Source organism: Microtus ochrogaster, chromosome X (genome assembly GCF_000317375.1).
Source record: "Microtus ochrogaster isolate Prairie Vole_2 chromosome X, MicOch1.0, whole genome shotgun sequence".
Classification (NCBI taxonomy): domain Eukaryota; kingdom Metazoa; phylum Chordata; class Mammalia; order Rodentia; family Cricetidae; genus Microtus; species Microtus ochrogaster.
Genome location: NC_022026.1, coordinates 48,370,127 through 48,386,738, shown reverse-complemented (window position 1 = coordinate 48,386,738; position 16,612 = coordinate 48,370,127). Strand labels below are relative to the sequence as shown.

Below are 16,612 nucleotides of genomic sequence, written 5' to 3'. Positions count from 1 at the left end.
TTAATGAAGTCCAGCAAATTTTTATTTATGTTTTCTGAAATTTTAAGGCTAGGATATATTTTAGTAGATATTTATTTTACTTTACAGTTGTGGTTTTGTAAAGAAAAGAAAAAGTAGAACTACTCACAGAAAATTATTATAATTTTGAACACATTTTCCTTATTGTTTATACTTCTTGGGGTAAATACTCAAAGCATCCATATATTTGCCATGACCTGGAAACAAATTATATACAGTTGACTAATTCATACCTAGAAATATAAACAGATTTTTCCTAGAAAAGTTCAAAACCTTCTTTATCATCACACACTCAGTAGGAAGTTGAGCATTCTCCTAAAGTTAATGAGTATTGGAACACAAATTTCTACACAACTTAGTGAACAACACCTCTAAAACCTGAACCTCATCAGATGAATATCTTAGTTGTGTTTTGTCTTGTTGCCTTTTTAGTAAATGTCTAATCAAAATATCTATTGCTAGACAGTGAATCATGAAAGAGGGATCAAATAAAAATACTACTAAAGCTACTTTGTGACAGAGCTGAGCAGGAAATAATTTTGTGTTCTTTAAAATTGAGATTAACATTTAAGCCAGAGATGAGAATCTATAACGTGTAAAAGTGATGCTAAAAATGACCATACTGAATTGAGGAGAATGGTTCCAATAACTAATCTCTTTCTCAAACATAATGGGATTGCTGAAATATATTAATTAAAATTGAAAAATATATAAGGGATTATAAACCTGTAAACTTGAAAGGCCCTATCATATTTAACAAAATAAAGTCAATTTAGAAGAAAAAGACATTAAAAGAGCAGCTTGTGCGAAGTTTGTTGGATCTGTTCAAAGAAGACAGTACTGAGTTAGCGCAGTTTATCCCAATTCAAGTAACACCTTTTCCTGTACTTGCTTGTGACCTAAGAGGTCTTGGATTGCTACATGTGTTTCATGACCATGGAAGCTTTGTACTTTCTAGTGTAAAGCTGTTCTGCTCTTTGGGGAGGTCCAGTGACATACTCTGTGCAGCACTCCGCAGATCATCTTCGTTAAGGCTCTCAGATTTTACAGTTGGAATCTTAAGTCCTTACTTTAGGTACTGAAGAGAAGGTTCCAGGAGTGAGACCATTACTTTCAACCTAACGTCTCTTCTTTCAGGATTATGATCAGGTCAAGTATGATTTGTTTTTTTTCCCCTCCCATTGAAGCTTCAAGTTATATAGCTGTACCTGACCCCAGTGTCCTGAAACAAGGCTTCTGTAAGGACCCTTCAACCTGGTCTGTGGATGAAGTGATACAGTTTATGAAACATACAGATCCTCACATAGCAGGCCCCCTCGCCGACCTCTTCAGGCAACATGTAACGTATCTTTTGATCCGGTTTTCCTGCTGCCCTTATGCCTTTGAATGACCTCTGTGCAGGCCTTTCAGTTTGCTACTGAGTTGTATGGATGGTGGGGGAACCATATCAACTGATCTTTTTCATTTGTGAGAAGGATTGCTTTGCCCAACATGCAGGCCTTAAATGGTAGGTTAACTGACTGTTCTTTAAATGGGTATCTAAGAATCTCGTACACAAAACAACCTCAGGTTTTCAAGAGGTGGTATTATAGGATTGCCACTCTCTTGTAGACTACCCCTTCTTGTAATGACAAATACAAGCACCCTCCCCCCAACCTGCTCCCTGTTCTATTCTAGGACCATGAGTAGGAGGGGTTGACTCACAGCATATACCAGGGTGGCCTTCTCGTGATACCCTGTGAAAACAGCAACTTCATTATAAATTGAATAACAAATAATAGGCTTTTATGACATAAATTGTATACTTACAATAATAAAAAAATTTAAAAGCATTCCTTGTGACTGTTAAGCAATGTGTTCACAACATTTTCTAATATAAAATCATTGGTTTCATGTCTGGTGTACACTATTTTATGCGTGCGTGTGTGTGTACACGTGTGTGCAGGTGCAAATGCACATGTGTATATGTCTTATGGGAGCCAGAGGACAATCTCAGGTATCATCTTCAGGAAGGCATCGAGCTTCCATTGGCACAGGTCTCTCATTGCCATCTGGGGGCCAGTGCACCCCAGAGATTTCATGTCTTTACCTCTTCATTACTGGAATTTAAGTACATACCACCATGTCTGGCATTTTTACATGGATTCTGGGCATCCAACTCCAGTCTTCATGTTTTCAACACAAGTGCTTTACTGACTGAGCAATCCTTCTGAGCCCCTCTTCAATATTTTAAGTAAATCAGTATTTGTTTCAACACCTAACTAGCTTCAGACAGCTGATTAGCTTTCAACATGAAGATGAAACTGTAAAGCATGTTTACAGTTTTCATTGGTAATGACATACTCTTTCCCTTCTCAGAAAGTTAATAACATATGAAATTCATTTCTACTATTCTTAGTCTTTAACTATTTGTCATAAATATGTGCTAGTATTTTGTTCAGTACACAGTAAAGTCAGATACTTTGGTATTTAGAACATATATTGAAAGTACAGGGTTAAACCTTTTTCTTAAAAATTAGATTAAGTTTGTAAATTGTCAAATGATGCTCCATTGTACAAATCAAATTTTATTAGTTTTCATAGACATATATCCAGAGAATGAATATATATACATATATATGTGTATTTATATGTATGTATATATAGTACAATACTGTATAAACTATGGAAGGATTCTTACTATAATTTTCTTCTCTCTATAGGAAATTGATGGAAAAGCTCTACTACTACTGAAGAGTGAACTGATGATGAAGTATATGGGGCTGAAACTAGGACCAGCATTAAAACTATGTTACTACATTGAAAAACTTAAAGAAATAAAATATAATTGAAAATATGCAAATTTAGATTAGAGACAATTCTCAGGTATACTTAAAATGTTTTACTTTAAAAGTAATTTCCTTCTCATCAGTTTGTATTTTATGAAAGGTTTTTATAAAAATATTTTATCAAGGCCGGGCAGTGGTGGCTCACGCCTTTAATCCCAGCACTCGGGAGGCAGAGGCAGGCGGATCTCTGGGAGTTCAAGACCAGCCTGGTCTACAGAGCTAGTTCCAGGGCAGGCTCCAAAGCCACAGAGAAACCCTGTCTCGAAAAACCAAAAGAAAAAAAATATTTTATCAAAATTGTAGTACAATTACATTGATAGTATGTTCTTACTCTTTAAACGACATTGAATATGTTTTATTAGCATACTTATAACTGACAATTTATTATTTATGTCTTTAATTATTTTTATTGTGTTTACAAGTATACTTCATGTAGCAAACAGAGGAAAACCTTTTATTAGGATTAATTTTTATATCTAGAACCAAATAGCTAAACCCCAAAGGGGAAAATACCAGCAACTTAATCTCTATTACAAAACCATGACAATTTTCTCTCAAAAGAGTTTAATGATGCACTTAAGTTCTCATCTCCTTCCCCATTCTTCTGTTCATGATACACAACTACTAGAAAGGAAAGAGCCATATAAATTATTTTCCTTTCTTTTCATGCTCTGGTGGTGTATTTGTTCATACAAAGGGGAAAAAGCAAGTTTATAAGCTTGCATAAAGTGTTCTTACTAGTCTTTGATATTTTTAGGATAGATTAAAGTGAATAATTTTTGTAGAGGAGATGTTTATTCTACAAGAGTGGATTGGATGGAATTGGATAAACTTTATACCTATTTAATAATTTTCTGAATTTTTACTAAGCTCGAACATTAGACATTAAATCCTGACATGTCTATTTCTAAGATATTTGTGTCCAATTTTTAAAAAATTATTTTATTTTGTGTTTATTACTCATATGGATACTTTAGCATATTTATATACTATTCTATATTTGTGAGAATACACAAGTGATTTTTTGGATTTATTATGGCACTTTACACTGCCACAAAGGTAATAAAGAACTATATATAGATGTTTATTCCATCAAAAACATGTACATCATTTTACTATTCCCAGTAGCTCTCAGCTTATTATTCAGGTGTTAAGAAACTCTACTTAGATTGGCTCCCACATAGGGAAGCTCTTTATTCTATGCAATATTTCTAATTAATTCTAAATAATTTCTAATTAATTTATTGAGCCATCAATTCTACTACATTTTAAAAAATACATTAATTCTGACATTGGAGCTCTATTTTTAAAAATGAGAGCTTTCAAAGGAAAATAATACTGCGTGCCATTACTTTATATAGTGGTGTAATACATATAAGCTGTGAGAATCAGTTATACATGTATTAGCCATTTGTTCTAAATGTCAACAAAATGTTCACCAGGATAAGAATGTCCATTTTCTCTTTAAGAATACCAAATGTGTTTTGTATAACAGCAGAAATGTATAAAAGATTACTTCACCTATGTCATTTCTGGAACAACTAGATTCTTAAAATTGATCTTCTTGCAAATTGTTTGTATGAAGATGCTATGTCCAGTTGATTGGTCCTCAGGTGTTTATAATACTATGTTTTGTTATCTTCAAATTTGAAGAATATAATAAAGTTAAATAAGCACAGCAATTAATACCTGAGTCTGAGATTTTCTTTTACTTACCTTCTCCACAGTGTATTAATATGTGGGCTTGTTGGTCTTGTAAAACAGGACTTTGAAACTACTTAGTTCTGTACTTAACAGTAAACCCTGGTTTTCCATACCGCAGGAGAGATGTTACTTGCAGTTTTCTGTGTAAGTGAAGTAGATTGAAATCTCTGGGGCTCATTCTACAGGTTGAAGCTGTCACATCTTATGAAGTTCCCTGAAACTGACCCAATGTGAAACTATGTTGGGATAGAATATATACATACACAAATGCTCGCCATCAGAATACACCATCAGATAGTCTTTCTTTCCTCTACTTCCTTTGTATTTTAGAATTTCACATGAACAGTAAATATTTAAGATATCTTTCTCGAGAGTGCTAAGAATCAAACCCAAAGTGATCTATCACTAAGTCATATCTCCAGTCATTTAGTGTTTTCAGTCTCACCTATATAACTTAAACTGACCTTGAACTCACAATGCTTCAGCCTCTGTGGTGCTAGAATTGTATGAGTGTGCTTATATTAATTTCTGCTTAGATATTTATTAGTTGGTATTAATATTGTTTTTAAATAAAAAGGTAAAGTGAGGATTTGGAGACATTAGAACCCTTATATGCTAGTGAAATTTAAAATAGAATTACTGTGTAAAACAGTTACTATGTTATATATCAAATCGCAAAATTTTTAAAAAGCAGCATCCGATGCTTAGGATATCAGTATTCCAAACAGTCTAAAGGTAAAAATGAATCTTTATCATGAGATGAATGAAGTATGAAACACACTGTGTATGCATGTGTGTGTGTAGTGTGTGTGTGTGATTTATTCTTTAAAATGAATGAAATTCAGACACATACTGCCAGGTGAATTACATTAAGCCAAATGTAATTTGGACAAATGTAACAAGGACAAATACTGTATGAATCCACTTACATGAAATTCAGAAATAGAAGTAACCAGGTGGTCGTTAAAAAGGGAATGGGAAGTTACTGTTTCGTTGCCCCAGAATTTCAGTATGGAATGAAAGAAAAGTTGTGGATTTAGATAGTACTAATGGTTGTACAACATTGTAGATACATGTAATATTCATTGTATATTTACAGTAGTAAAGTAGTAAATTTGTGTATATTTATCAAGGTAAATTAGAATAAAAGAAAACGGTTGAAGTAATAGATGTAAAAAGATAAAAAAGCAAAAAAAAAAAAAGCCGGGCGATGGTGGCACACTCCTTTAATCCCAGCACTCGGGAGGCAGAGGCAGGCGGATCTCTGGGAGTTCAAGACCAGCCTGGTCTACAGAGCTAGTTCCAGGACAGGCTCCAAAGCCACAGCAAAACCCTGTCTCGAAAAACCAAAAAAAAAAAAAAAGATAAAAAAAAGCATTTTTCTCTACAAATACTCTCAGGAGTCATGTAGAAGAGTTCCATTTTAAAGATAAAGCATTTTTTTAATATTTATTTATTATGTATACAATATTCTGTCTGTGTGTATGCCTGATGGCCAGAAGAAGGCACCAGACCCCATTATAGATGGTTGTGAGCTACCATGTGGTTGCTGGGAATTGAACTCAGAACCTTTGGAAGAGCAGGCAATGCTCTTAACCTCTGAGCCATCTCTCCAACCCCAAGATAAAGCATTCTTAAAATATCTAGGCTGATTTATTTCATCAGTCCCTCTTTCAATCCCATGTCTCTTAGCAGCTGTCTTGCTTATCAGCAACCAGAAAAGTCAAAACCGATTCCCTGTGTATTTCTCATCTCAAGTGGCTTTTTTTATATTGCTTTTATTCTCTTTAAAGACTTTATTATTTTAAACATTTTTTTTACATTTTAAGATTTTATTTATTTATTTATTTATTATGCATACAGTGTTCTGCCTACATGTATTCCCACACCCCAGAAGAGGGCACCAGATCTCATTACAGGTGGTTGTGAGCCTCTATGTGGTTGCTGGGAATTGAACTCCAGACCTCTGAAAGCAGCCAGTGCTCTTAACCTCTGAGCCATCTTTTAAACAATGTTTTCTAACTGTCTATACCCTTTCTCACTTTTAAGTCTATGCATATTATTAAACACCTTATAAAGAAGATTTTCCATCTGGACCTCTTTTACTGCATACCTTTTAGACTTTTTTTTTACGGAATAAACCTTTAAACTGCTAAGTGGTGTGTCTAGGACCTCTGTGTGGCTTTGGTGGCTGGCTGTGCCTGCTTCTCTGGTCACGAAAGCCAAGCCCAAAGCCTAGTTGGAGGTTCCTTTAACCAGGAACTGCATTACCCCCCCCCCCATATACGAAATGCTGATGCTTGCACTGTGGCAGGCATTTTTTTAAATTTAGCTTTTTTGTTTTGTTTTGTTTTGCTTTGCTTTGCTTTTATTTAATGTACTTGCTGTTCAAGGGCTTTCTCTTAAAGAAGCTGTATCTGTTTTTTGCTGTTTGGTGTTTTTTTTTTTTTTTAAGCTTTCTCAGTCCCTAGGTGGAAATATGGGGCCCATGGTGAAATACCAACATGTTGTTGGTTTTTGGGTTTTTTGTTTGTTTGTTTTGTTTTTACTCTTTGACTGCCACCAAGTTCCCAAATAATCACATGGAGACTTAACCTTTTCTTTTGCATGTCCAGCCTTAGCTTGGCTTATTTGTAGCCTGCTTTTCTTAAATTATCCCATCTACCTTTTGCCTCTGGACTTTTACAACTTTCTCTATTTCTAAATCTCTTTTCTTTCCTTCTTATTCTGTGTCTGACATCTTTACATCATTAAACAAATGCTCCACAGCATAAACAAATGTAACAACACATCATCAACTAATATTCCACAACAGTGCTATATCCCTGCACCTCTGTAGTTTTTCTTACTTTTAAAGTAGCTCATCCTTTATAGTGATTTGGAATTTCAGGTTCCACATTGTGATCCATAATTTTCGTGGGCCCTGGGCTCCTTTGTCACCTTTGTTTCTATTGCTGTGGAATTTGATCAGGGGGCCACTCCTCACTGTAACAGTGTCTGACCAAGAAAATGAGGAAATGGATCTTTTGTAAATAGTCTCACCTGCTGTTGATACAAATAACACAACACATACCTCCTTTAAACCTGTCAAATCTCCCTGCTCCACTTCCAGTGTACCAGTATACCTGCCTCCTTCCAGCCTCTGCTTTATTTTCTTTAACCTTGTATATTTTTTTGTTTCTTTTTTTTTTTTTGAGACAGGGTTTCTCTGTGGTTTTGGAGCCTGTCCTGGAACTAGCTCTTGTAGCTCAGGCTGGTCTCAAACTCACAAAGATCCACCTGCCTCTGCCTCCCAAGTGCTGGGATTAAAGGCGTGCGCCACCACCGCCCGGCAACCTTGTGTATTTTTATATTGTCCACAATTGATATTGCATCCCATCATGAACCCTTGTTTATCTAATGGGCACAAGGACCTTAAGAACAGCAATCCAACTAGAATCTTTAAACACTGGCAATAAATAAATGTCAGGTGTATTTGATTCTGCCACGAGAGTGGTTAAGCTGCGACCTTAAGACTGGGTTGTGCTGTTGACAGAAATGCCACTGAGCTAAAGGCATTCTGTCATCTTCATAATTATTGATGTCAATTATTATGTGTCACTGGGATATGGGTACTTCTGTGGCTCAAATATGTGGTGATATATAACTGATACACCTCCTTCCTTGCATCATAAGAGTAGTTGTACATTGACTGTCTTTTCCCACTAAAGTGAATTCTTAAGGGCAGTCAGTGAGTTTCATTAGTTTGATTATTGGTACCTAGCACATAGGTAACCCAGTCACACATTGAATGAGTAATCTTAGGACCCAAATATAAGTTGGTATTTTAGTACTAAATATGTATCTCTCCACAGATAAGTAATGCCATAAATTGCTCTTTAGCCTTTAGATTATGTTTGAATGGTTTTGCTTTCTGTTTTAAATACATACTATATGGCACTGAAGCAATGGGAAGGAGTGAGTAATAGTCCCCGTCAGTCATCTGACTTTAACAGGATGTTTTGCTGGCAGTCACTGGAGTACTCTTGCTTTCTCACTAAATATTTGAATGAAAATGAAAACCAGGGTGGGCAGGCAAGATTTTGCTAGTCTTTCAAATATTCCTACTAGCTCAAAGGTCAGTGATACCAGATTGAGAAGATGGGTACACCACTGATGCATGATTAATTAAAAATTGAGAGACTGAAATTGGGATTCAGTCTGGAGATCAGGAAAGCAAAGCAACCAGCCACTCGCTCTTACCTTTACCTCAGTCTGAAATGGCGATCTTGCTCCAGGAATCTCAGAATGAGACTGTGTTGAGAGCTGTCCTCCCGTTTTATAATCCTCTAGTTCTGGCATTAAAGGTGTGCACTGCCCAGTTTCTATGGCAACTAGTGTGGCTACTGAGATTGAAGGAGTGAGTTACCATTGCCTGGTCTGTAAGGCTGACCATTGGGACTTTTTTTACTCTCTGATTTTCAGGCAAGCTTTTTTGATTAAAATGCAAGTGAAATGTCACTACATATCACTAACTCAGAGATATGTCTGATTTCTGGATACACTTTAGCATCACATCTTTAGATTCCAGATTCATGGCTTGGCCATACTTCACCTTTTGATTTTTCTACAATTCAAAACACCCTTCAGACCCTAGCCAAGGAAGCAGAGAAAACTGGTGTAGTTCTTGCACCATGGGACTTGTACATCTAGCCTTCGTAAGTAGACAGTACACTAAAGGAAGGTACTGAAGCTAAAAACAACAAACAAACAGGATCAGTGACTACATTCTCTCTGTATGTGTGTGTCTGTGTGCGTGCGTGTGTGTGTGTATGTGTGTGTCTGTGTGCGTGCGTGTGTGTGTGTGTGTGCGTGTGTGTGTGTACACAGTGGCAATGAGCTAGAATATGGATTAGTTACTTGTTGCAGTGACAAGAAGCAACAGGAGGGAAAGGAGTATATTTAATATATGGGTTTCTTTTGGTCAGGAATTAAAGGATACAATCCATTATAGTGGGAAAAGTGATGATAATAGTTCATGGACGACTGTGGAGACATAACTTGCTCAAGTATGAGAAGACCAAGAAGCAGAGATAGGAGGAAGCATGGTCAGTCTATCAACTTCAAAATCTACCCCACAGTCGGGCGGTGGTGGCGCACACCTTTAATCCCAGCACTCTGGAGGCAGAGGCGGGCTCATCTCTGTGAGTTCAAGGCCAGCCTGGTCTATAAGAGCTAGTTCCAGGACAGGCTCCAGAGCTGCAGAAAAAACCTATCTCAGAAAAAAAAAAGATCTATTTCTCCAGCTAAGACCCACCTCCCAAACAGTTTTCACACATGTAAGCCTGTAAGGGAGATTTCACATTCAGACAATTGTAAGGTTGGTGAAATTGATCCCATGAGAGTACTGAATAATGGCTGTCATTTTAGCATGCAGAAGTAAACCAAATAAGCCTTGACTTCAGGGGACATGCAGCAGCTCTTGAGAAAGAGCACTAAAAAAACTACATAAGTAATCTGCAAATGTAAAAAGTTCAGCAAAAACTGAAGTAGCCATGTAAAAGTAACCTTTCCATGGTGAAGAGTACAGTCTGAATAAATATTGATTTCACTAAGAACTGTGGGACAACAGGCAGGTGCAAAGGAGATGTGTATTGAAGGCAATGGCTAATGAGCATGAGAATTTCTATTAATATGTACCTCTAGCTTCTCTGGTAGGTGTGTGGATTTCTTTTAAATGGGTCATAAATACATTTGATGATCATTTTGGAAACATTTTCTATTTTTCTCCCTATAGTAATCAAGTATTCCTATATCACTGAGTGAATAATTTGCCAAATGTTAAATAATGCTAAAAATATACAAGACTTCTATGAATAAGAAGGAAAAGGTTTGCTTTTACTATTACTTTGTATTTATTTCCAATGTTTTCTCTTTAAAATAACATACAAAATAGAGGGTTCATTATGTCTCATATTATGTTCTTTGCTCATATTCATCCCCTATTACCCTCTCTGGTTCTCACTTTTTCCTCTCACTGAGCTCCTTCCTGCTCATCAGTAGTCCTCCTTTTATTTTAATATATCAGATTTGTTTGAATCTTGACTATTTGTATGAAAGAAAATGTTATATTTGTCTTTCTGAATCTGACTTATTTCATTTAATATCACTCCAGTATGATCTATCTTCCTGCAAATGACACATTTTCCTTCTCCTTTGCTGCTGAATAAAGTTGCATTGTTCATAGATACATTTTCTTGGCTATTGATCTTATTTGCCTAAGGTGATTCTGTATCTTAATGTTAATAGTGCCACAAAAATATGGGTATATAGTTATTTTTCTGGATGCTGACTTAGATTTTTTTGAGGTGTTTAAACAAGTAATGGTATAGCTGGAGCAGATACTAGTACTGTTTTTAACATTTTTCAGGAACAAGATACCAATCTTCATAGTGACTACATTAATTTGCATTCCCACCAGCATTGTATAAAGATTCCTTCTACCTCCATCCTTGCCTGTTTTCTTCATGATGGCCATTCTGACTGGAAAGAGATGGACTCTCAACAAAGTTTTAATCTTCAGAGCTAAGGATGTTGATTGAATTTTTTTCTCTGAGAGATAAAACATCCCAATGTGGTCCCTTGACAAAGGCACATATCTCAGCTAGGGACTCCCATTTTCAGACCCCATCTGCTTGCTGAATAAGAAGTGTAGTGGAGCCAATGAATCTGTTTGATAAACCTTCCAGGAATACTGATGCACCATCATTTGTGAGAACCATTTCTGGGGTTTAGGAGCCATAGAAGATTTGTGTTTACCCCCCAAAACCCAAATCCTCCTATTTGGGAGAATTTGAGTGAACTTGCAGGATGTGATGCTAAGGGGAAGAAATCTGTCATCAAACATGAGCAATACAAAGTAATCAAACTCACAAACAAAGTAGAGCAATCTTCAAGGACCAGAGGAACAGTAAATGGAATGTGTTATGCTAAGGCTAAAAAGTTTTGGTTGTGAAAGATAGGTCGGAGAGTTCTCCAGAAAAGCCCAGTGACCATAGTAAAATACTGTGATGTGCAGTCAAACACTTGCTAAGGGGGAACACCTTAACTGGTTTCAGTTACTGACGTGACTGTGAGCAAATACATTACAAAAAGGAATGGGCTTATTTATGCTCATGATTTCATACATATATTTAACATCTTTTTACAAATGACAGCTAAAGCAAAACTGATGAGCTGAAAACTACAGCGTATAAAACTTGTTAAGATTGAGGCAGTAGGGAAGGCCTTGGACCTTCCCAAAAGCAATATGCCTTACCCTCTCTATGGGGTATAGGGAATGGAAGTAGGGAAGGGAATGGGAACTTGGATTGGTATGTGTAATAAAAAAATATATAGTTTGTTTTCTTTTAAAATAAATAGAAAAATTTTAAAAAGTCAAATATAGAGTGAGGCAGACTTGTTAGTGGAGACACAGTAGGGGAAACCATGTGGAGATGTGGGGGACTAAGAAATGCTGGGAGAAGGCCATTGGAAAGGAGTTTAGTGGTCTGAGTCCCTGTTCATGATAGGTGTAATGGCTATTGAATATTGGGGATTGTTTCCAGTATTGTTGATTCTAGAATTGTTTATATGAATGCCTCCCCAGTTTAGTATAGGGTATAAGCCTAGCTAATAAACTAGAAGCATGGAGTGATAGTAATTTGAGAATTACAGTATCCAGAGAAGAAAAAAATGTAGCCTAAAAGGAGTAAAACATGTCTTTGGCCAAAATATAAATGAAGGAAAACTCAAACCCTTGCTGCAACCTGCACAGTGGCAATTAAGATCTGAAGAAAGGACAGACACATGTACCAAAAATCTGGCATTAGGTGGGTTGGGCACTCTGATTGAGATGCACCAGCAGCATGGAAGCTCAGTACTTTTTAAAAGAAAAGGTTAACTTTTTTTTTCATTTCTTTTACATACCAGCCAATTTCTCTTATCTCTTTCTGTCCCCTCCCCTTGCTCATTTACCACCCCTCCCCATTCTCTCCTCCTCCATATCCATTCAGGAAGGGGCAGGCCTCCTATGGATTTGCACATCAAGTACTGAGCTCCTCGGGTTGAGACAGAGCCAGGTAGTCCAGCATGGGCAACAGGTTACCAAAAGCCATCTAAGTACCAGGGAGAAAGAGGTCCTGCTTCCCTTGTTCTAAGTCTACTAAGAGATGAAGCTACACAGTTGTCACACATATGCAAAGGACCTATAAAGTGGTATTTCATTGGTATTTTAATGAAAAAGGCCTGAAGATCAGTGTTGGGTGAAGCATTGCTTGTTATTCCTGGCCTCTCAGCCATGAAATAACCATTTAGAAAACCATATTATTTGTAATACTGTTTGGCCAATAGCTGAAGCATATTTCTGGCTAAACTCATATCCTAAACTAACCCATCTCTATTATTTTGTGTATCACCACGTGGCTGTGGCTTACCAGCTCAAGATCCCAGCATCTGTGTCAAGCGGTGGATCCATGGCTTCTCCTAACTCCGCCTTCTTCCTCCAGTGCTACAGGCCAAGCCAGCTTTCTTATTCATTAATCAGTAAAATCAACACATAGACAGAAGGACCTCCCACACCAGATCAGAAAAGTAAAGCAGCCACACTGGCCAGCCTTACAGACCAGGCAGCAATGACACACACCTTTAATCCCAGTAGCCACACTAGTTGCCATAGAAACTCCAACTGGTAGTCATGCACGCCTTTAATCCCCAAACTAGAAAGGATTATTAAACTGCTCTCAGTCTCATTCTGAGGTTTCCTGGAGGCAGGATCACCATTTTTAGACTGAGGTAGAGGGAAGAGCCAGTGGCTGGCTGCTTTGCTTTTCTGTTCTTCAGGTTGACCCCCAATATCTATCTCTGAGTTTTTATTAATCATACTTCAGGCCTAGGTCAGCCATGCAGGCTCCCTAACTCTTAGCCTAGTGTCCATGAGCTCTCGTGAGCTCAGGTCTACTGCATTTGTGGGTTCCCCTATCATAACCCCCTTGGCTCATACAATCCCTCCTCCCTTTCTTCTGCAAGACTTTCAGAGCTCAGCGCAGGACTTTTATTATATATACTATTGAGAAAGAGGGTTAGTTTGCTATACAGAGCTAAAGAAGGAGAAAGCAAATTAGCTAATCTCTGTAGGGGCATAGTTTTAGGTTGCAGTCATCTGTGTGGAAAAGCTGTGGTTGAGAGTTTCTATATGCATTGATTTTCCCTAAAGGTCAATCATTTATAACATCTGTACATGACCCAGACAAAGGCTATGCCATTTCTCTGAGCTTGATTTGCAAAAAGCTTTGCTATTCCCTTGGATCTGAGGCATTGGGGTTCCTGCCATAGCTGTGATCATGGTAATACACATTCACTCAGGACTTAAAATCCCCACAAGCCCTCGATTTTTATTTGTTTTAGTGGCTTATTCTTTTTATTTTTTTTGAGAATAGAAAAAAATAATTAAAGCATCAAATTGTACAAATTACAAATCTGTTCCAAAATATACTTACATTAAATAAAATACGCTTTTCAGTAAGATCTACAGTGAATGACTATGCATTCCGGGAAGCTTCACATCTAGGCAGGGCCAACCTTCGTGGAAGAAGCTAAGAGAATGTGCATCCAACTGGTAGTCATGCACGCCTTTAATCCCCAAACTAGCAGGTTTCTTATTGCCAATCTGCCAGTCACGCCAAACATGTCATTACATCACTGGTGCAGGACACCGACTTTGTTGGGGGTAAGGGAAGCAAGTGCTATCCTCAATGGTGAGTTCATTACAACTTCGGAGGAATCCCACAGCCTAGACAGAGTTTCAGGAAACATGTTAAGGGAAGCGGACAATGCTCTTGAAGCCCAGACATTTTCTTGCTGTGTTGTGTAGCTAGGAGGATGGTCTTCTTCAGGACAAGGTCGCAAGACTGGGACAAGCCCAAGGGGCTGACAGGGAGTATGAGGATGGGGAGGAGGGCTACCTCTAGCTGTTTCACATCAGAGACAGCTGCGACAAAGTCCTCAGCACTGCAATCTCCCCTCTTATCCTCTGGCATAGCGTTTGATGTATTCATCTACTTTGTCCCGGAAATCTTCCTTGTCTCGTAAATGATGTTCTGCTGCTTCAATATTCAGTGGATCATCAAAATTCAAGAGATCAGTAAATAAAGAGTTTAATCCCCAAACAACATCCTTCAATGTCCTAGTGGGAGCCCAGCCAGTGCCATCAATTGAGTGTTCTCTTAGTAAACTTAGACATATTTCCCCTGTTTCTGTGATATTGGGATGCCAGATTTTAGTCAAGCATTTCACCCTGGGAGGCACCATGCTATAGGCTTCAGGAACTTCAGTTTCAAACTGAAATGTTCCACCCTGGTAGTAACCCTCATATGGGCTTACAGTCAGCTGAAAGCAATGAAGCTTGTTTGGATCAGGAAAGTGTACTTTACAGGTACAGGGTAAATTAGCTTCAAGTTCTGCAACCTCTTTTACAAGCAATTTGTCTCTCACAGAGACCCATCGAGTAGAGTCAGATGTGGAGGCAGATGTCCGGGATCCTTTGAGACCATCATCCCGCTTCAGCTTGCTTGCCAGCGTTAGCATTACTGCCACCTTTCTTCTGGAAGACCGGCAAGAGTAGGGCTAATTAAGGACCATGTCTCCAGACAACAACTTTAATCACTGCACTCAGGAGGTAGAGGCAGGCGATGTAATGATTCCTGCGAGAGATGGACCAAGCCACGGGTGGGTTCAAACCACGACCACTGAGAGCCCAGGCGATTCTGCGAGCAAGAGACCTTGGCAGGTTGAAAGCCAGAGGCCTCATGGTCTGCAGACAGAGCTTAAGTGAGGAGTTTATTGAGTCAAGGGTAAAGGGAAGAAAAGAAAGAGAAAGACAGAAACCTGCTTGCCTCTTCAGAAAAAGAGGGAAGAAAGCAGAGCTAGGTGGAGCTTGTTAAGTATTTTTCCTTGGCCGACAACCCTCTCTGCCAATGCAATAATCCCAATCAGACCAAATTAGAAGATGCCCAGGTTTAATGGGTGCCAGCACTCCCGGATGCCCTCCTGCCCCGAAAATATGGAGAGATGAACAGAGAATGGAAAGACCACAAAAAACAGAAGACCACCTAGTGGCTTATTCTTAAAGTAATTAAATTGGAGTCGCTGGAAAGATATCTCAGTAGGTAAAGAGCTTGCTATGCCTGCCTGAGAACATGAGTTCAGAATCCACATAACATACCAGAAATGACTAAATTTACCTGTAATCCCTGCAGACACAGGGGAGGCAGAGACAGAAGGATCCCTGAGGCTTGCTGGCCCGTCAGTCTAGCCAAATTTGTGAGCTCCAAGTTCAGTAAGACACCTTATCTCAAAAAATAAGGTGGAGAGTAAAAGAGGAAAATATCAAGCATGGATCTCTGGCCTACACATACACACACACACACACACACACACACACACACACACACACACCACATGCACACTTTGGAGATCACATAACTGGACAATATGTAATTAGTCCTTCTATAGCTTTGCTAAATATGTCACATCTGATGCGTGTATGTTAACAGGATAACAATGGTTTGGAGCCATGTCCCCCTTCTCGACCCGCCCAGCAGGTCCTAAGTTACTCCAGGGTCTTGAAGAGGCCCTATCTGAAAAACATGGGGAGAAAGAGAAACAGATGCCAAGCAGTATTCTTTGTCAAGGCATCCGTTTATTGAAGCAAGTTTCATGTCTTAAATACTCCTCAGTGAGAAGCTTGGGCAGGGGGAACTGAGGAAAGGGGGAAGGATGAAGGGGGAAGGGGGAAGGGAAGGAGGGGCTCTGTAGCTAGGCAACTAAGCGGGGCAGTTTGGCAGCTAAGCAGGGCAGTTGCAACGTCAGTGGCTAGAACACCTGCTGTTAGTGATAAGCAGCAAGCAGTGAAGACACTCTGTGGTGCTTTCCAAAGCTTGAATCTCCACGGTTAGCACGTAATGTTTTGGCTAACTTTAAGTTTTCTGTCTCAAGATGTTTACTTCAGCCGGGCGGTGGTGGCGCACGCCTTTAATCCCAGCACT

General features: G+C 38.5%; 1 protein-coding gene and 1 pseudogene across 1 annotated transcript in view; one reads left to right on the top strand and one right to left on the bottom strand.

The window, feature by feature from the left end:
- Positions 1-2,980, top strand: part of Scml2 (Scm polycomb group protein like 2) — a 92,029-nt gene extending 89,049 nt beyond the window's left edge. The window contains exons 27-28 of the mRNA XM_026784707.1: positions 1,206-1,357; positions 2,721-2,980. Of these exons, the coding sequence (XP_026640508.1) occupies positions 1,206-1,357; positions 2,721-2,849 (281 nt within the window). The 3' untranslated portion in view covers positions 2,850-2,980. The remainder of the gene's footprint in view (positions 1-1,205; positions 1,358-2,720) is intronic.
- Positions 2,981-14,386: 11,406 nt separating this feature from the next.
- Positions 14,387-15,165, bottom strand: LOC102000074 (annotated as a pseudogene).
- Between the last annotated feature and the right edge of the window lie 1,447 nt (positions 15,166-16,612).